The 22360-nt window shown below is 39.6% G+C and overlaps 1 protein-coding gene across 1 annotated transcript in view; it reads left to right on the top strand.

Annotated features, from left to right (window-relative positions):
* The window catches only part of LOC118820605 (gamma-aminobutyric acid receptor subunit alpha-3-like), a 113841-nt gene that overhangs the window by 87144 nt on the left and 4337 nt on the right, over nucleotides 1-22360 (top strand). The window contains exons 8-9 of the mRNA XM_036588982.1: nucleotides 7775-7927; nucleotides 15588-15793. Coding sequence (XP_036444875.1) covers nucleotides 7775-7927; nucleotides 15588-15793 — 359 coding nt within the window. The remainder of the gene's footprint in view (nucleotides 1-7774; nucleotides 7928-15587; nucleotides 15794-22360) is intronic.

The following is a 22360-nucleotide window of genomic DNA, read 5'->3' on the forward strand; positions in this document are numbered from 1 at the left end:
TCCAAAACTGGAGTTCAAAAAATTATTATAAGTTATAAACGAGACCTGGTAGACTACCAGAACTGTCACCAGATAAAAAGTACTTAAAGCTTTCATCTTTGAGGGAGAAGAGATCAAGCTCCACTTTAGCTTGAGATCTGAAAAAATCCACAGATGTTGAGTTGCATTGATACCGTATCGGTATCAGCACTGATACTGGCACTTAAATGCAGTATCGGTATCAGCAATGGGAATAACAAAATCTATGACTGATACCACAAAATTTCTGACGTATGCATGCATGCTAAAAGATGGAACTTAACAACACATTGGTGGTGTAGTTTGGCAAGCAGCAGCAAAAATTCTCATGGCAAAATCTGTAATGCCTGTATTTCGTGGAAATGCCGTAGTAGTGGGTAATATGCCGTTTGGAATTCTTCCTAAGCTGTTGGTTTCACCAGTATGTCACAAATACACCAGATAATGCAACAAACAAACATTGTAAAACATGCTAACAGTAGCATCCTACCTCAATGGCTGAGTCTGGCTTCTTTCAGTAATTCTTCATCTCCCGCTATATAGTCAGTTGCAGTCTGAGTTAATATTAGTCCAGGTTGTTATTGAGGGAGCGAACATTAGAAAGGCAGTATGAAAGGAACTGCAAGTCTCTTGGGGTAGTGAAAGCCTTTAGACTTCATTTAGCCTTTGGCACATCAACCCACTAGCTGGGCCTCTGTGTCCACTGTCTTTGCCTGCGGTGCACGTCGGTGAGATGCATCATGCAGCAGCTGGGTCTCACGGGCTTTTGATTTAACAAAGGCAAGGAATCTGCAACTCAACCGCTACTACTGACAGCGTGAATGGCTAATATTTACTGAACTCCAGCAGAAACTGACTTTCAGAGATGTAAGCACAAGTATACGAGACGCATGTAATAAAATAATAGTAAACACTAGTTATATATAGTAAATTAAATGTAAGTTTGTCTGAAGTATCTTAAGACACACACACACACACATATATATATATATATACATATATAAATATATGTGAGTGTGTGTGTGTGTGTGTGTGTGTATTCCAACAAATTCAATTAAGCAATTACAAGGAACATAGCTTTTATCAATATTAAATTATTTAATAGGTGCAATTGTATAAATATCAGGACTTATAAGCTAATTACGCTGAACAGCGTTAGTGTCTGTATCAGTATTCAGTATCAGCCGATACTCTATGATCAGGTATTGGTATTGTAAGGGAAAAAGTGGTATTGGTGCATCCCTAGTTTCTGCCTGTCCATCTTTCAACTGTTAGAAGACTCAACGCTATGTCTGAAATGATATGCAGCTGTCAAGAAGCCTTAACTGAGAAAAGGAAATAGACAAAAAAAATTAGCAAATCAAACGAAGAAGCTGCTGATGTTCTCAGCATAATAGACTAGTCACCCCAGAGCCCAGATCTCAATATCATTTAATGTGTTTGGGATTATGTGAATAGTGAGAAGCAGAAAATGCAACTAACGTTTAAGACTAAACTTTGGAGGTGTGGAAAAATATCCCTGCAGATTTCATTGAAAAACTGAAAGCAAGCCTCCTGAAAAGAATGTAAGCTGCGATAAAAGAAAAATGTGGACACCCTGTAAATGAATATTGTAGACACCCTATAAATTAATAAAAGTGGACACCATACATTGATATTGTGTTTGTGTGATTTTATGTTTAAAATACGGTACTTTGCAAAAGTGTACTGTGTACCTAATTAGATTTAAAAAGCTATTTATCTGGGCACTAAGCATTTATTAAATACAAATAACGTTCATATGGTAAGTAGTGATTTAATGCATGCCAGTTTGTTTGCTTAATCATTTCCAAACCTCTGCTCATGGTGGCCCAGTATTATTTGTAGTTATCATCCAACACCTGGTTTGACTAATCAGTACTTCATTATGTTAAATCAAGTGTGCTGGTAATGGATTTTATCAAAATCCATGTGATGGCTGGAGGCGTTTTAGGAGAAATCTGGAACCAGACTTTGTTCCTTGAACTAACTTGTAAGATATGAACTACTTTTTTAAAGCAAGACATTCTTGTTATTTCTAACTGTTAATGTTTATTTATGGTGATGATGATATATGGTGTTTTTACAAGCAAAAACACATGCATTGCCAAGATAAATGGTTTTAAGCAACATGCTTAGGCGCCTGAGACTTTTGCACATTACTCTGTTTTTTCTTGACACTGAAAATAAATACCTTAACGGTGTTTTGACTGGAAAGTAAAATAATTGAAGGGTGGTCTGTTGCACAGTACTGTATTCATACAGTGTTGGCAGTTCACAGACCAGCTTGCTTTAAATTTGCTCAGTTGCCAGTTTATTAGCCAGGTGTACCTTGTACCTACCCTCATTGGCCAATTTATCAGTTAAACCTATTATATAAATAGACTTTACATTTACACTGTTGGTAATTTGTACATATACAGTTACATCAGTGGAAAGGAAACAGCAGTGATAGTGATGTGTTTACAAATCTTAGAAATGCTGCTGTGCAGGTTGTACTCATGCTAGTGCCATGAAAACTGCTATTTCAGGATCATTGCTGTGCTGTAAATGATCGGCCACTAGAAAAATATCTCGTCAGTGAAGGTTTTTGTGCCAAAAGTTTCAAATAAAATAATAAAATCCACAAGCAAAATATTAAGCATCAAAATGTCCAAAATATGTTGCAAATACAGATAATGAGAATTAAATCAAACATAACTTTTCAAAAAGATTATAACTCATTTTCTCTAATTCTGATATTAATTAATTACTCATTTTGGCAGTTTTTGCTCTTTTTTCTATGTGCTGATTTAGAGTGACAGGTCTTCTGAACACATAGCAGCACCCACTGAGTGTTTTGCTAGCGCTACCTAGCATAGCGGTATCTGCTAAAGAGCTAACTAGGCGAGCTTTGCAGCTGTTTAAATCAGTGTTTATTAGCCTTCCTTCTGGAGACCTACAGCTCAGCACGGTTTTAACTATTCCTTACATTAAAACACATGATCCAGCTCATCAGCTGATTATCGAGCCCTTCATGAGCGTAATCAGGTGTGTTGTGTCAGGGAATTGTTAAATCATCAGTGCTGTGGGGTCGAGGGAAATAATGCAGTACTTACCAAACGTAAACACGGTAATAAATGGAAAATACCTCTGATTACTGCCAGCTACGAGTTACAGCTGCCATGAGATAATTGATAGACAGTGATGTTTAATCACTACAAAAGGAATCAAGTCAACTTGTCATGGTTGGTCGTATGTTCTGGGTGTTATGAAGGCTGTTCTTTCAGTTTTTGTTTAGATATTTAAGCAATTTAGCTCTATTTTCAGCATGACTAGCCTAGTTAGCCCTGGAGGACACTGCTAGGCTAGTTAGTGCTAGTAGCTGCGAAGCTAGATGGGGCAGCTCCATTCATTCATAACCAACTAAGTTTGTTCTTCAACGCCCATATGAAGTTATATTGTTTTGCCCACGTCGACCACAGGGCCCAAAAACTTGTGTATCATTAATAATTTAAAAGGAATGTGATAAACATTGCACATAGTGTCAGATATGCCAGTAAAACGCTGCATTCATAGTAGCACTCAGTACGACATGTTCCACCATGCTGGGGGGTTTCGCACTGAGTGGGAACGTGTTCAGAAGACCTGTCACCTCAAAGCAGTTGGCCAATAGAGAGTGCAGATGAATGCCCTCTTCTAAGACCCGCCCCCTTTTAAAAAGAGCTAAAAAAGTGATTCCAGAAGCAAAAAAATATATCAAAAAGCAAAATTAGCAAATAGACAAAAATTAAGGCAAAAACTAGCAAAATGAGTAATAAATTTATATCAGCATGAGAGAAAATGAGTAGAAATCTTTTTGTTTGATGAAGTTATGTTTGATTTAACTCCCATTATTTGTATTTGCAACATATTTTTGACATTTTGATACTTAGTATTTTGCTTGTGGATTTTATTATTTTATTTGAAACATTTGGCACAAAATTAAATCCATAGGTGTCCCCTTTCTGTTGATGGAAAGAATAGAGGGTGACTGACAAATTCTGCCACAGCAAGTGGACTGCAGTCAGTAAATGTAGTAATATCCACAAAGTGCATCTATAGGCTAGGTGTGCTTAGTAAATTAGCAGCTCTGCTTGAAGCGTTGAAGTGTTGCAACATCCTGAGGTATGTGTAAATAGTTGGGGATACACCCATTTAAGGGTTATGAGAAGGACAGTGAGCAAAATATCCTCTCAAACCTCCAACAGCAGCAGCTACCCTCTGCCGTTTTATCTAAGAGCACACACTTTGACTTAAGATTGAGCCGCGCATGAATTTTTAAAAAGCACAAGGCGAAAAATCTCCCAACTTTCTGGCTCTCTTATATGGAAATGCTTTCCACTTCTGTACAGATAAGAACCCTTGGATGTGGACAGAAGAGGGGGGAGTCTATCACCCTACAGATTGAAACCAGGCCTAGGGTTCATTTGAATTGGCAACAAATTACAGTCCATTTTTGTTGCCAGCACGGTTGATCAGTCAGTCATTTGATGTTAAATTCTGATTGCGGTGGAGGCCTCTAAGCCCTTTTCTTACAGACACCCACTAGTCTTCCTGCAGTTCTTTCTCCTACAGTTCCTGTTCTAGTCTTATTTCCGTTAATGAAGATAATGATGGGAATAACATGAAGTTGTCTATTGCTGTGCAAAGGAATTGGGTGTCATCATGCTAGTGGATGCTATTGTAATCATCCTGCTTTTGGCAGTGTAATAGATTTAAGCGATACTTTGGAAAAAAAAATACAATTTGCACAATTTCTCCCTTACCCCAAATGTGGTCAGTCAGACAATACAGGTTTGATGTCTGTAGCTTCTTTTGTACACTAGGGCTATAAGGCTAAAGTAGGTAAGATATAATGAAGGCTATGCACCAGTTTGCATTGTTCATATATCAATTTGATACATGCCTGAAGTTATGTAGTCTCAAATAAACTTTCTTATCTGCTTTCTTACTCTATATGAAACACTGTTATCTATACAAATGGACAATACAATGCCCTCCACAAATACTGCCCCCCCCCCAGGGCAAAGATAAAACATTATTTTGGTTGCGTATTCTTTTTTATCTTTCCTTTCATGTGCAACAAAAGGTTGTTGAGCTACACAAATCAGAAAATAGATACAAGAAAATAGCTAATAACAGTTGATGTGCAATACAACTGGAGATTCTGCTGTGGCGAAAGAATCTTCAAGGATCATAGCTGGGGAATTTGCTGGCATTAGTTAGGTCTTGGGGTTAGAACGTCTAACAAACTACATCCAGATGCCACATACATAACCATAAGTTGTTTTAGAGGATTGTCAGAAGAAAGCCTCTGCTGTTGAGGACCAACAGCTCATGGACTCCAAGTACAAGCAGATATTAAATCAAAACCTGACTGATTCAGCCAGAAGCTTAAACTGGACTGTTGTTGGACCTTCCAGCAGGACAGTGATCCAAAGTATATCTCAAAAGCAACACAAAAATAGTTCACTGACCACAGAATTAAGGTTTTGCCATGGCCATCCCAGTCCCCTGACCTAAACCTCACAGAGAAACCTGTGAGATGAGCTGAAGAGAAGAGTCCACAAACATGGACCTTGGAATCTGATGGATCTGGAGAGATTTTTTTCTGGAGGAATGGTCTCAGATCCCTTGCCATGTGTTCTCCAGTTTCACCAGGCATATAGGAGAAGATTTGAGAAAAATATTTATTTCATAACAAGTTTAAGTTTTTTCTTTCAATCATTGTACATGAAATGACAGTTAGATTTTTGTTAAGATTTTGAATGAAAGTAACACTTTCTACGAATATCGTGTGTATAAGAATCTGTGAACACAGTCATTACAGGTTCACATTCAAAAGGCATGATAAACATGGCTATAAGCAATTATAAAAATGCATTACACTTTTTAGCCATGTTTATTATATACATGGATTGTTAATGCGTTATAAATAGCTTTTATAAGCATTATGTTGTATCAAAGTATAATTCTAAAGCCTCCTCCAATATTATGAGTGAGGCTTCAAGTTGCACTATTTACTGATGGATTCAATAAAACACTGCAACATACAAAGTTAAGTCTGTCTTACAAACTTGAAATGTCAGAGTTTAAACTAGTGGTGCCATAGATGGCATTTAACCCAACGTGGGAAAGTCAGTCTACAGCACTGTTGTCTTGGTGCTAACTTAACACTGCTAGTGGAAATAAGCATTACTGTAGTAATGATCATCAGACAAATAAAGCCTCCTTGCAAAGTTAAGGTTTGTAGTACTCAATTTTAGAACCTGTGAGGAAGCACATAACAATATTGGTTCTCTACTCACTTGCCTCTCACCCTCCATGTCTTCACTCCACAGTCACTTCATACTGTCAAATACAACTTACAAGGTCTTATAATGTGGTTATAACATCATGCCTTCAAAAACAATCTGTACTCATAGTGGCTAATAAGCCATTAAGTGGCTTATTAATTAACCTGTTCAGCTCATGTTTACCAGGGGTGCCAGTATTTGTGGCACTATATGGTCAATAATCAGATGGCTGGTACTAAGGAAAAAATGAGGAAATATGATTTTACGCTGTGGAATTTTCTTGTTTTGCTTCGCTGGCCTGATTTTTTTTTGTACAGGTAGCCTTAGCAATAGCCACATGACAAGGTTGCATTCTGAATTGGAAGCACTTTGCAACAGAGACAGTGGTTTCTGGGGCTCATTCAAACAGCCCCTGGTGTAAATTGACTGTGGCACGATGGTGGTACTGTGAATCGACTCGCCTCTGCACAAAGCAGCCGTCTTTCCGCTTTTACAGTCTTTCTCAGCACAGCTGAAAGAGATAAATGCTCCCCTTCGGTTTGTTGTTAAGAACCAGGAGCATCTGTGTGTTCTCTTTTTTTTGCCAGTTTAATTGTCTCTTGCCTTCCAGTGGCAAAAGATGCAAGAACATGTTCTCTCTCTGACAGAGCTCTGAATTGCCACCTCTGGTCATGTTCAAAACCTAAAAGGGCCGAGATATAGTTATTAAAGAGAGTAGTGGAGGCATTTCTGAAACCGAGTTTATTGAGAGCGAGGCACGTCATCTGTCTTGCTCATGTGTGTTTTTTTTTTTATGCAGAAAAATATTTATATGGGTGAGGTAGTCTTTCACGAGTGATGTTTAATGAGTAAGTGACTGATTTCCTTGCATTGTGTTCTCTACCTGTTTAGATTTACCCAAAGCATAACTAAATGAAAACCATAGATCATGCTCTGTGCTCCGCAGCACTGCATCACTCAACTGATTCCAAATGCACCTATCAAACAGCGCATTACAATTTAATGAGATTACCCCTACCCAGCACGTTCCACCTGAGGTTTAGAAAGAGCTGAGGAGGGAGAGGCCCCACAGCTATTGTCTGTCAGCAAGTCCTTGCTGCTGGTGTCGGAGCGTCTAATGTGTTCCAGCAGTGCCACTAAAACAATCACAGTCCGTAACAAGTCAGCTCCGTGAAATACAAGCAATCGGTTAACCTCCCAGCTCATCTGCGCCGCTTCCCTGTGGACCCTGCTGTGTATTATTCTCCATTCTCTCCGTATTAACTTTCATAAATAAAGTTGTGAATATTTCAGCAATGTGCCTGCCTTGTCTGGACATGACATGAGCCTCTTTAATAATGCATTTCCTCCCTCTTTCTCTCTCTCTCTCTCTCTCTCATTTGTCTCTCTTTCCCCCTTTTCTCCTCTTTTTCCTCCTACAGGAGAATATGTAGTGATGACAACATATTTCCATCTAAAGAGGAAAATTGGCTATTTTGTGATCCAGACGTATTTGCCCTGCATCATGACGGTAATCCTCTCCCAGGTGTCCTTTTGGCTCAACCGTGAGTCTGTGCCAGCGCGCACCGTTTTTGGTGAGTGTTGCTATTCATGTATAATCTCCTTAAGCCAAAATGAAGTCTTCTCCTTTATAAATGTGATTCTTGCTGTTGTTACTTTTATTACAAAATTTGAGCTGGCAAACATAATAATAATCTGCTTCACACTTCAGTTGTCTTTCATTGTTACTCTGATGGAATTAATACAGTGCATACAACAATAAAGGCAGCATTGAGCTTCTTTTACAGAATACTAGAAAACATGGTAGCACACAGAAAGCTCCAGTTTCACATGCTTATACATTTTACTATGAAGAATGTGGACATGCATGCATCCATACTATTCTTAGGGCAGATTTTAATGAGTTAAAAGGAATAAAGCCCAGTGTATTGCCAATGCCCTTCTCCTGAAATTCGCAAACTATCAAGCCTCTTCTCAGAAGCAGTGAGGCTCCTGACTGCTGATCCACTGTCAAAATTATGAAAGTACATCAAAACAAGCTCCACATTTGGGAGAACACTTCTATTTTTTTCCCATCATTCTTTTCTGTCCCACTGCAAGACGCTTTCGACAAACGAGCGCACTAGGGATGGTATTAAAAAGTTGTGCTCGGAGCAAAAGAAAAGTTTTGAGTTTACTGAAGCGCATGGCAGGGAAATCGCTGAGCGGCCGGCACGCGTAGGCCTGGACAGTGATGGATTCGGTTTTGAAAGTGTGCAGGGATCAGTGGACTGACCTGTAATTACTGCAACCGCCGCAGAGGCACCTAATTAATTACAGATTAGCTGGACCCAAACTAGGAGTGAGATGAAGTTGGAGAAGGCGAGGCTGATGGGCCCCTCTGGGGGGGAGCGGAGTGGGGAAGATAAAACCCGAAAGCGGCAGGATATTGGCGCAGGCCGGCAGGATGTTTAAGCCGGCTGGAGTTAAGAGATTATTGCTTATTGAGCTCGAGCTAACTTTGGCAAGGTGTCTGCCTTTGTCAACACTTTTTTTCCTACAGCTGGAGCATCAAGTGCAAAGCGGAGTTCATCCTGCCAGCTGCACTGTGGAAACATTATTTCCCTCTGCAATGAGCAACTTTCTGCAGACCGCTACAAAAAAGGAATCCATACACTTGCCAATTGCTATTGATGGAGGGGTTCTAGCCAAGTTGGGCTGAAAGGAAGCAGTTGTGGTTCAAGATCAAAAAAGTTTCTAATTTGCTGTTGGATGTCTTAAATCATTGCGAAAGCCAGCAGTTTTTTTTTTTTCAGTGGAGTTAGGAGTCAAAAGCTTTACATGCCAACTGAAAGTCATAAGAAATCTACAGTGCAAATAAAAAGTTCCTACAGACTCCCGTTGACCTGGGCTCTGCTAAAGCTGACCCTGTCACCAGTCCAGACGGCCCACACTCCAGACGAGTTATTTTAAGCCTTGTCTCCCGCTCTCTCTGTCTGCAGAGTATCAGAATCGCGTCCTTAAGCCTTTTATTTTTCATCTCGCAGATCAAAATGCATCTTTGAAATGTCAGACGCTATGTAAGATCGTTATAGCAGAGAAATGAGTGAAGAAATGTGAATAATTTATAACAAGGCAGCATAGACAAAGGTAACCTAGGACAAACTGTGTTTGTATCGAACCACCTGGTTCTTGCAGTAAACAAATACAAATGCTACAGAAAGGTCGAGCAATAAATGGAATTATAAAAGTATATGCTGGGAGCACAGCAGTCATTGGTGCTATATTTATTAGGGCTGTCACGATTCCTTGACTAAATTGATCATCGATTAAAATTTACATTCTCAATGACTCCGTAATTAGTTAGTAATTTGCATGTTTGTGATGATTAAATTACACTGGTCTCTCTTACCGTGAAAATCAAAAACGGACACACCCATTTATTGCTATTCTACAACTACAGGCACTTGCAAGCAAAAGATTTTTGAATATATGTATATGTTCACATCTTAGCATAATGAATAGAAAATCATTTACTGGTATCAAAACACATTTTCACATATTAAATTGTTGCAACATGTAATGTGTTAATGTATTTTCTGAAGCATGTTTTGGGTCAAATTACCAGTTTTATTCAGGTCCCACACTTGCGATATCAGTATTCAAATAGAAAAAGTTACTGAATTAAAAAAATACTTTTTAATTGAAATTACGATCAGAACCATACCATAACCATACCGCTTATAACTCATGTGTTTTGAATTAGACTAAAAAATCATAGTCATATTCAATTTAAATGTATTAGAAGTTGTCTACCAAGCCTAACGTAACAGACCACGTTGTTTGTCATTTATACTCAAAATAGAGAAAAAGTCTGTCCTTAACACAACTCACAAGACATTTAGATTACTTGATTACTAGTATAATCAACAGAGATAGCACTAGTACCATATAAAGCATTACTTACTATGTTATGATGATGAGGCAGAAGTCATATGTTTTAATTCTAGTCTCCAGAGGCTCAAATGTGACTAATAATGAGATTGCACTCTGGGTAAGAATCTCATCATTAACTGGCCGCTGGGTTTCACATGAAAAAGCCCCACAAAGCTGGCTCTTCACCTCCCCCCACTAGTCTCTACTGTTTTTTCTATCATGTGTTTCTCTGCTTTTATCTTTGTATCTCTCTCTCTCTTTTCTTTTTCTTGCTCCTGTTAGTCCTTGCCTGAGAAGCAGCACTTGAGAGTATGTCATGGCAACCCAAGTGCTTTATGATATGTGTGTGTGTGTGTGTACAGTTTAATCAGCGTTCCAGAGCCCAGCATTGTGTAAAGTGCAAACACACAGCCAGGCCTTACAAATGCTCGAGCTGATATGAAATGTGGCAGGAGGGTTTCCTTCGGGTTTCGCCCATGGTAATGCCACAGTCTTTCCTGAAACAGGCCGCAGAAAGGTCCATGCTTGCCTACATTGTTTGCGTTTTTTATGTAGTGATGGCCAGATAACTACAGTCAGTAGGAAGTGTTCCTTCCTAAACATAATATGCTTCATCCTAGACCCAGAGAAAAACTGCAATTAGAAACTACTAAAAACCTTGGAGACCAGCCAGGAGGACTTGGTTGAGGGAGCATCCATTCTTAGGTGGGCTAGAATCCAGTCTTATAATAGCAATTATGCCACTCAGGAGACCTTGCTGTACTTCAAGGGCATAATCAAAATGAACTGCTAACAGCTTGCTTAAAGTTAATGAATAATACATGACTTAAGAGTTTCATAAGCTTTATTAATAATTGCCAATTAGCATTTTTTTGTTCTTAAATTCCCAAAAAGTCCCTGACAAACATGCCTTGGGGAACTGCTCATGTATTCAATACTCTGGCCAATAAAGGAGTGATAGTTCAATGGTGGCAAGTAAGGGTAGGCAATAAAAATTTATATTACATAAGCTACTTTATGTATATGTAGTAAAGCAGGAAATGGCAAGGCTGCTTGCAGTCCCAGACTTAATCCTTACAGCAGAAATGTTAATCATAGCAGGACCAGGCAAAGTCCATCATTGAGTATCCCCAGGTCTTCAGATGTGCCTCAGCAAGCCAACAGCCAGTATAGATGGGCTGCTAGGCTCCAATCTGGAGGTCCTAATGAGGTGCAGAGCACAACCTTATTAGTATTCCACAGGGCTCGCGCCGCCGATGTCTGCAGACGTGATGAAGCAGCGTGTCAACTACAAGCCGCAGGCTGGCCACTGTGGGTAATAGAGCGGCCGGCAAGGTAGGGGGGGTGGGTGTTAAACAGAGTGTTCTTTCAGCTGCCCGGAGGTCGTGTACATCACATTTCTTAAACCTGGCTCGACTGAGCACTAACTCTGGGGATTTTTTCCTTCCCGACACTTCGTCCTCCTCTTCCCTGGGTGTCAGTCCCGACAGCAACCGCATGATGGCTGAGATAGCTCTCTCATGGGGAAAAACGTCTGCTTCTTCCTGCCTCCTCTTTTTCAGATCCTGGCCTCTTTGAAATTGTCAAAATATTGATGAGGAGAAACTACTCATTTGCTCCTTTTGAAGGCAACAAGCAAATCTCAGGCTTACATTTATAGGCCCATGCAGCAGCTCCCAAATGCCACTTGGACGTTGATATTTAATTAATCACTCATGCCCTGGATGGCTGCCAGCATTTTGAATCCTCCTCTGATGAGCATAACCCTGTATTTCATGTGGATAATCCTGTTTTATCATTTTCTCAGCAGCCCAAGTGTAATGTGTGATTTATGATTTGGCCACACATCCCAAACAATAGCCCACTGTCTTTGTGGACACAATAGCATCTCGAGTGACATTCTTTACTGCTGTCCCCCATATTTTTCTCCCCCATTGCCTGATGGAGATAACACTTGATGAAAAGTTTACTGAGAAGCTTCACCACTGTTCCTTGCTTAGGAACTTTGTCTCTTTGTCACCCGTAAAACAAAATGTAATTGTTTACAGCTTGATTTTATGGTAACAGACAAGGCATAATGAACGTCCTTCCTGATATTCTCAACACTGCAGTGTTTCCCCCCAATATAACTAAGTTGTTTTATTTATTCACCTATTGTACCATATTTGTTTGATCTCAAGAGCGCATGAACATGGAACAGACAGATCTCATCACATTAATTCAGATGTCTTACTTCAGAGACAGCAAGGTGGATGAAGCCTGCTCCCTGGCAGGCAGCACAATCCTGTCTGTGGTTTAGTCTTCTGCCAACGAGGCAGGTGGTAGCAGACCAAGTGGAATGATTACTTATATCTGCTTTAATGGGCACCTATTCCAGACCGTTCTTTCATTTCACTCCTGAAACTCTTTTCTCGGAATGGAAAACATCAAGCTACTGCACAATGACCTATGAAAAAAGCGTTCACACCAGAATTGATTTATGTCCTTCTTTTATTGAAATTCAAATATACGTTGTCGCCAAAACCCCGTAAGAGAAGTGTGGAGCTTTATTCAGAAGTGATAGACGATGGAGCCAAGTGGTCAAGCGTCTCGAGTTCTTATTCAGTAACTTTGCTCACAGGGTAATGCCAGGACTCTCAGTTTATGAGACCACAGTTCTGAAAAAAAATGTCTTCAAAGCTCATAGGGCCAGAGGTGTGTACGTAAGAAGGCACATGCTTGCAATGCGTCTGAAATTAGCATTTAATATACTAAGGCTGTTGCTAACCATGTAAACTGCTTACAGGAACACGCCCAGGAAAAAAGTGAAAAATCATGTTTAGTGATGAAGAGGTAGTGCTATCTCAACATTCTGCAGGGATGTAGGTCTACACAGGGTTTGTGTAACAACAATATTGATGCTATTGGAGTCACCAGGTGAACTCTTCCAAGTATTTTTTTCAGCCCATCTTCAAGCTTGTGCCCTCGTCTAGCCACTATGATTGCTGCCATTGTTAAAAGAAGTCTCTCAGCAGTATGCCTTAGAGACACTGCTGCCAATTCACTCCTGGTTTTTACTTAAAACTTAAACAAACAAAACATGCAATCAGCCACACTTCCAATATCTCCACCTATTTTTAGGTAAACCTTCCACATTGTTTACAGCCCTCCCTCAAACACATACAGTGAAGTCCAAAAGTGTGAGACCACACTTAAAGTCAGGTATTTTTATTCCATTGAAACCTGCAAATAAACAGCAGAAAGTTTAGAATCTTGGAAAGTTTAAAGCAAAGAGAAATTATGACAATTAAAATAAAGAAGACATTCAAAATACGGCACTATATCTCTGTTCTACTCAAATTAAAGCAAATTTGTGAAACTGACAATGTAAAAGCCTTTGTACAAAAAGGTCAGGTTATTTTTAAGTCTTACTTCTTTCACTGAAACACATGACTCTCAGGTAGATTTATTCTACTGATCAGAGGCTTTTTTGCACAATGTCCATACGAGCTTGAGCATTTGCTGTCATTGAAGCAAAACAGAGATGTTCCAAATGCTAAGAAATTCTGAATTTCATGTAAACATTTAAATATTGTACTTTTCACTCAAATTGTTATACTGATAATATCATTTGTAATCAAAAAGGAATGCAAAACAAAAGCATTTTAAGTGGTTTCAGATTTTGGACCCTCTTGTATGAATGAGGTACAGTATGTGGTGCTTAAGCTGCACATATAGTTGTGTATGCCAGCTTTGTACATAAATACATGCATTTTTGGCCTGAACGCAAATTATTTGCACCTGGAAAGACTTGGAAAGTACATCTGACGCTCAGTCTGCTGATGGGTCCTCATGCCAAAGAAATGTGGTCAGTGTGGATCTCAGTCCAGTGAAAAAATATGAGAGGGTCTGAAGACTCTGTATCTCCTGGTCTTATGATACTGAGATCCCCTAAAGAAGCATTCATCCAATTTGCTTTTTAAATCTCTCTACACTTGCAGTTCATCTGTGCTCAGCCACATTTAAGAAGCAGTTCCACTAATCTAAAGCTGTACTAAACTGGACATGCACCCCCTGAATCCCCTACTCTTTTTTCTCTTAGTGCCTGTCAAAATTATGTAACACTTCCGTAGCATATCTGCAGTGGTATTTCACCCCCCCCCAAAAAGCCCCTTCTTTCTATACTGTCATCACAGTTGTCTTGACAGATGGCGAGGGACCGGCATGCACCAATGCAGCACCAGCACTTTATCAATACTCGGATTATCATGTATTACTTTCTCAAGGTCCCATATGGGCGGAAGGGTACTGCTGCATCCAGTGGTGCACCCAAACCTCCAAACAACAACAGAACAAATATCGGCATGACAGCGGAGACTCCTGAGGTTACGCTACGCTGCCAAGGCTGGCTCACACATGATGTGTCATCTGAAATAAGTCCAAAATTGCTGAGTCAGAGCACATGGGCACCATGGTCTGAGTCAGTGGGCATCAGTCTATGTTACAGAGGACCCAAAGACATAATGCAATGATTTAGAGGTCATTTGAAGAAGACGCAGCACCCTCATCTAATCAGATACCATTAATATCTAGTATACTGACACACATACTGGTCCTTGCTGTCACCTCAACAGAGGTCAGTAGGGAGTTGACAATGCAATCTATTATGCAAAGTAAAATTAAGTAAGTAATTTCAGAGTTTAACATGATTACTTTGAATGTTTTTAGGCAGTCAAGTGTGGTAATTAGGTTTCAGTTTAAAAAGCCAAAGAGTGATGGCTCATCTCATATGTAAACATGCAGTATTACTGTCATATTAAAACCCTGTAACATATCATGATGAATGGAACAGTAGGATGGTGTAAAATTACATGGAATACAATCGTGTTGCATTTTTTTCTTGCTTCTCTTTGCTTCTCCTGTAAAAAAGATGGTTCTTCAAGGGTTCTTTAGCAAATAGTTCAGTTTATAACCATGAATTCAATATAGAACCATTTCAGATTGATGGAGAATGTGTTGTGTATATGATTCCATATAGAACCTTTTTTAAAAATAGCATCAAAAGAGTTCTTTTGTTATGATGTCAACCCTTTTTGGTGTTATATATAGTACCCTTTTCAAAAAGGTTGTATATAGAACCATATACAACACATTCTCCATCAGTCTGAAGAATCATTTCACCATGCAAAGAACCATTTATGAATGAAATGGTCCTATATAGAACTGATGGCTCTAAATAGAACCATTGCTTTTACTAAAGAACCCTTAAAGAAGAGGAGTATACAATTTCAGAGATGTTATACATTTGTTTTACTAGTGTAAACCCTCTTTTGTTTCCAGGCGTCACCACTGTTCTGACTATGACCACGCTAAGTATCAGTGCCAGGAATTCCCTACCCAAGGTGGCCTACGCTACAGCCATGGACTGGTTCATGGCAGTGTGCTATGCCTTTGTATTCTCAGCACTCATTGAGTTTGCTACGGTCAACTACTTCACCAAGCGCAGCTGGGCCTGGGATGGCCAGAAGGAGGGACAGGATATGCGGGTAAGCAGAGTCATGACGTTTTCTTTTCCTAATCAGCTTTGTCTCATGTCACAAGAAGAACAACCTGTGATGTATAGTCAACTAAGATTTTCAGACATTGCATTCTCAAAGCTTATTCTGATTCTCCTCAGGGAGTCTTTTGTTGTGTGATTATTCTCTGCAGGATATGAATCATAACTGAGAATATTTTCTGCCCATCGGAAAGATACAGATACTAGCAATCTAGCCAAGGACATCCACAGTTATCCTACGGTCTCGCATCTTACAGGACTTTATCTTCAGAACTTACCCAGACAGTTCTCAATAAACACCTGCAGTTCTCATTAAACAATGGTATTATGAACAGTATTTTAAAGCTACGGTCCCTTGGAATGCTGTGCTGTCTCTATTCTCACTAAAATACCCTGTAGATGCACCAGAAATCCCTAACACACTGAGAAATCTCAGAGTCATTCAGGATCATTTTATGTTATCTGTATGTTCTTTTTTCAATGGATTATAGACTGCTGCCTTTGACAGCTCACTTGCCGAATTACATTTCATTGCTTAGTCTCTTAGAGAATGTACAGTATTTATTCAGGCAAAGAGCTGTAGGTGGGCAGATTTTGACAGCCTCAGGACACTGTGGCTTCAGCACTGCCACAACACACAATTCTCCTTGGCCTGTGTGGGCTTCCTTGTAAAAAGCTTGTCAACATTGTCATTTTTCAGCGAGATTGCTCCTGCTCAACGAGTCCAATGCGCATCCTCATTCTCTCGCAGCTCTCTTTGCTCACTCCTGCTTATTGCCTCTTTCTGTCCTGGTCCTGATAACCTCTGAAAAATGAAGCACTCTGAGCTAATGGCTGGGAAACACTCTAAAAAAAGCTTAGCAAGAAGCCATGTTGTTCTCAGGATGAGGGGATATTGTACCTGCAAAATGCTGATATAAATATTCCAGTTCATCCTACTGTAGTCAGCCTTGTATAATCTGTTAAGGAGCGCTTTATTTATTCATTAGTCGTTCGATGGAACAGCAATTTCAGCCTCAGCAGAAAATGCTGAAAATGGATGAAAACTTCTTTTATATACAAACTACAAAAAGCTCTAGATAGCACATCACATAGCTGATAGCACCGATACACTTGGACAATGATAATTAAGGTTGGCACTTACATAAGGACCCAGTTCTGCGAAGTGTTGAAGCCATAAAATGCCTCATAGACATTGCTCAGTAGGTGCTGAATTTGTGCTAAAAGTTTTAATACAGGCAGAGATCTCTTTTATGTGGGTTCTTTGCGAGGCATGCATCAGTGGAGGAGAAAAAGGTGAATTTTTTTTTAACATTTCTGAATGCCAAGCTCTTCTTTGATACAGGCTTACTTAGCTTGAGCTTTGTTTTGGCACTTGTACCCTTCAATCTGCTCTCATCATGAAACCTTGTGTCTCCATATTCACCAAAGCACTTCACATTAACATAATACAAAAAAAAAGAGCATAGAAAAATGCAAATGCACCAAATACACCTAAGAGACCTTGAAACTTCTTTGTTTTACCTTATTTGAGGTGTCAAGTTGTGATATTCTGTCACAGCACATATCCATCGCAGTGACTGGCACTATACATGCCTGAATAAACATGCCTGTGGCTTATGTGAAAGCTGAACATGTACAGGACCGTAGCTGATAAGAAAGCTGAATATGTATGACTGTAGCCGACATAAAAGTCCCGCCCATCCGCTGATTTTTTCTGCTGAATTATCATAAAGACCAGCCTCTTTTTGGTCAAACCCTGTTCTGCCTGGTGCCTGGTTTGTCTTGTGTGCATTCAGGCTCTGCTGAGCAAGCAGATGTAGCAATAATTGGATATGTGAGACAGGCTTCACTACACTGCTCCGATGATAGGGCTTGGGCCTCTGGTGCCACAGGTGAGCCCCCACTCACAACTCCATCTGAGACTGCTTTCTAACTAGCTGGGCTTTTTGAGCTTGAAAAGAATGGAACGGCTATTTGTAAAGAGAAAATAGAGCAGCCGAAAGCGCCTAGATGACGAGGAGGGGCAAAAATTGAAAACTGAATCACCTGGCTCGAACGCGTATAGATGAAGCCAGAACTGATTTTCTATAGATAGAAATAAAAAGAGGAGAGGTGACAAGAAAGAGACCAGATGAGGCAGGCAAGAAGAAAGAGAATGAGTTTCGAGGGCAGGGAAGGGAAGAGCTAAAGAAAGAATAGGATGTTTGTCTCTGTAATGACTAACCGAATTGCTACCAGTCATCAGGTAGATTCTTGACTGTGGTTCTTGAAGAGGCACGTCACAACCAAAGTGGATCTTCTCCTTATCTCTGTGTGTGAGTGGTGCCTAACTGCAAACATTAGACAACAGACATAACTCGCAGTCTGGAGTTACTCTGCTCACCTCTAACTGCAGTTCTACTGGACTTCTGTATCAGTTACATGATGAGCCTGATGCCTCCCTGGTCTCATTTGTGTTAGGAACATCAGACAAGGTTACAGACTGATGTGATTTGGCTCAGAGGACACCATGTCCTCCGTGGCCTGTCCTCACCAGGACAGAATACCAGAAATTCTGTCACAAGTGCCAGTTCTTTACTTCAATGTCATGTTTGTGTTAATAATTAGAAGATTAGATGTTTGATTATGATTTGAATTTGATGAAAAGTTGTTGTGAATACAGTCTTGTTTTTACGGAAAGAAAAAACTTCAATACATTTAGATAAAAGACAGATATTCAGACTCAAAGGTGTCAATATACAATGTAAATTTAATGCATATGTAATTCATTTTGTAACTTACTATGTAATTAAACCTAAAATTATGTAATTACTTTTAAATAATACAGCAAAACATAATAACTATTAGTAATAACTCAGCTTCTAAGGGTTAATAAAGACATTACAGCATCATAACCCAGTACATTATACTAATGAAGTCATGTTTTCCATCTGATTTCAAAGACACAGGCATCAGTAATCTATCCAAGGACATCTTACTCTCAGCTTCAGAATCAAGTGAGGCAGTACTCAATAAACACAGGACTGCGGTTCTCAATAAACCATGTATTATGAGCAATATTTTAGAGCTGCCACTCTTTGGAATGTTTTCCTCTCTATTTTCTCAATAAAAAAGCCCTCTAGATGGAACAGCAATCCATAACTCCCTGAGAAATCTCAAAGTCGTTCAGGGTGATATTATGTTATCTGCAATATTTTTATTTTTTCCAACGGCTTATAGACTGCTGTCCTTGACAGTTCACCCACCAAATTATGTTTCAGTTGTTAGTCCCTTAGAGAATGTGCAGTATAAATTCAGGCAAAGAGCTGTAGGTGGGCAGATTTGACAGCCTCAGGACACCCTGGCTATGTGACCTAGGCTGGCCAGTGCTTGTCTCAGCTACTCTCACTTAATGACAACAAAGAAAGTAAGGACTGTTTGTATGTGGTATCTCTTGGATTTCAGAGTGGTCATCTGTGACTGTGGAGTTAACTTCTGAGTACTTTTTAGGGAACCAAAAAATGGCTCTTCTATGGGATCACGCCATAGTATTCTTTCTGACACCTTTTTTTTTTAGATAAAAATCAGAGACTCCAATTTTTCAGTGTTTCGTGTGTCCGCTCTTAGATTAGAGCCTATATTAGAGCTTCCATTCTATTCTAGATACTTGCTTTCAGTTTGCAGGGATATTTTCCTGTACTTCTTGTAAACACCTCCAAAGCTCAGTCTTAGAAGTTGGCTGTATTTGCAGGCTACTCACGATCCAAGTAATCCCAACACCTTCAATGGTGTTGACTCTGGGGTAGCTAATTCATTGTTCTTCTGTGAACACCAGCATCTTCTCAGCAATGTGCTTATGATTGTTATCTTGCTTTAAAATGAAGTTTCTTTCCAATTACAGGTTTTCCAGAGGGTATTACATTGATGTATTGACATTTGTTTGTACTTATGAGCGTTCATGATGCCTTTAATGAAAACCAGATCACTTGCTCCAGAAGCAGTTATACATCCCCAGACATGCACTGATCCATGCCTGACTAATGGTTGTAGACATGGTCCAAAGACTCTTTCATTGCCTCAGCAGCTTACATATCGCTGCTGTTGGAAAAAACCTTGTATCTCCATCTTCGTTTTCCAGTTTTTGCCACAATTGGAAAATGCCTGATGCCCTTTACATTGTTTGTACATTTCATTATGAATGAGCCAAAAGAAATGGTCCCAAATTACTTAGGAAAAAGTCTGGTTCCATTAAACTACATTAAAAGTGAAGTATGTTTTTACCTTCTCCTGTAAAGTTCTTAGTTTGAAGATGCAAGGTTTTGTTCTGACAGCAGCGATACTGTGTTATTTTCTTCCAAAGATTTTTGAACTCCATTTTTGGAGACTCTTGTTTGCTTATTTTCCTTTGCTTTCCTTATGCAGGTAGATTGTCTTATATCTAATCACCTCCAAAATATTACCTGAAAAAAGCATAACATAGTTAATGGCCATTTTGACTAGAAACACAACAAACAACAGGGTGGAAAGGGGAGAGCAGGTGCACTAGTTTATGATTAACCTTGCATACCAGAAGCGGAAGATTTCCATTTTGTGTTTGCAGTGTTGAGGAGTTGAGAATAGGAAATAGGAAATAGAGACGCATTATCACAAGGGAAGAGCTCATTTTAATTCTTGCATCTATGCTAATTTTTAACCTATTTTCAGCATGTGTAGGTCTTTGCATGTGTATGTCAGAGTGTGTGAGACAAAGGGAGAGCTGAGCAGAGCATTAGCGCTGGAGAAAGGCAGCATTTACCTTGATGAGGGATTTAGAACATGTTTAATTCATGCTGCCTGACAGTTAGTGCGTTACACACTGGGCCGTAATGGGGCTGCACTGCATTCTGGTCCCAGTGGCATTACACATCCTCTGTAGCTGTCAGCATAGCCACCATGCCCTGCAGAATAACACCTCCACACACACTCAGGGTCTAACATAGCAGTTTAAATATCCATGTAAAGTGGGTGATTTATTCCCCTTGCGGACAGAGAAACCTATACATTGCATTTACTGTAAAAGCTTTGGGCAAGAAACTGGACACAAAACTTTAATCTTTGAGTCACTGAGCAGTTCTGTTATTTTCCACCAAAGCGATTCTTATTGTGATTGATGGAGTGTGACAGTCCAGTAACATACCCTCTCAGCCTATTACACCTGCAGTGTTTTGGTAGAAAGCGTTTTTAAAATGTAACTCATAAACAAGCACATATTTCAAATTAGCGATTAACAGCTAATCGGCCCATCACACATGTAATTAAACCGTTAACCAAGCTCATAATATACCTGTTTAACTGTTGTAACTTTGTTTTAATGAGCTTGGCTTCCCCGCCATGTTGGCAGAGCTGTCCCCTGTGCTAAAACTCAATGAACCCTTTTGGCAAACGTTGCTGAATTGATTCACATAGTCAGTAGCCCATTACAGAAGTTTTAGTACCTGCATATGCCGACTGCCAGCATCTGTCCTTTCTGAAATGGTAGATATTATTAATGGTTCACTTTCTTATTTCTATGATCAAGTAGTCTGCCATCAGATTATTTCAAAAGGTTTCCAGACAGATCTCTTAAATTAACTCTAATAGAACAGCAGTAAAATCTTGTCGGTTGAATTTTGTCATATTTTGTTTTCTGTTTTTGTTTTCCGCTGAAGGGAACACAGCCCATAACTCTGCAGTCAGGCATGTAGAACTGGTTATATTATACTTCAGACAAGACAAACTGCAGACCCTGAGGCAGTTTCTAATTCATTTTTAATTTGCCCAACATTGTGTCATAGGCTTGAGTCAACAAACTTTTTCAGCACACTAATTACATTTCAAATGCCAATTTACTGCCTAGTATTGACACTGACATGAGGATATGTTGAGAGACGAGGTCAAGAGGGCAAGGATACTTTCTTCATTCCCTCACTTGGAAGGAGCGTTCACAGAATTGACTATAAAGAAATCAAGGCTGTACCAAAGTCTCTTTGAAAAGTTGAAGCAATGCCTTCTATGATGCAGATATATTATTGTAGCACATCAAATTTGAAGTGGCTCAGGTTTGTCACAGTTTGAATTAATTAACTAAAGAACAAAATATCAACTTGCTGAATATATTTCAAAATAGTATTGTTTTCTGAACTTAATATTGTTCAGTACTGCTGTAGTCACTTCCTTTTTGTGCTGCAGTAGACATCAAAACCACATCATTGTCAGCTTAGACTTACTGTGAGCTTTGTCCATTCTTTAACTTCTGATGTAGTTCCGTCGACATTCTACAGCGAAGACGGATTAAATCTAATTCAGATGGTCTGGCCTTTTCCCAAAGCATTGTAAAAAAGAATCTGCAGTCGAAATGTGAGACCAGCATTTGCTGCATCTGACATGTACAAATCCTTACCAGAGTATTTTCACAAGCTGGTCTGGTTGGGGAGCTCATGTTGCCAATACCTGATTCAAAAGAAGCCTAATCCAAATGGGCCAGGTCACGTGGAGCTTGTTGCAGTGATCCCTCCCTAATGCTGACATAAGCTCACAGTGTGATTTAGAGACCCAG

This window comes from Colossoma macropomum, unplaced genomic scaffold, assembly GCF_904425465.1.
Source record: "Colossoma macropomum unplaced genomic scaffold, Colossoma_macropomum, whole genome shotgun sequence".
Taxonomy (NCBI): domain Eukaryota; kingdom Metazoa; phylum Chordata; class Actinopteri; order Characiformes; family Serrasalmidae; genus Colossoma; species Colossoma macropomum.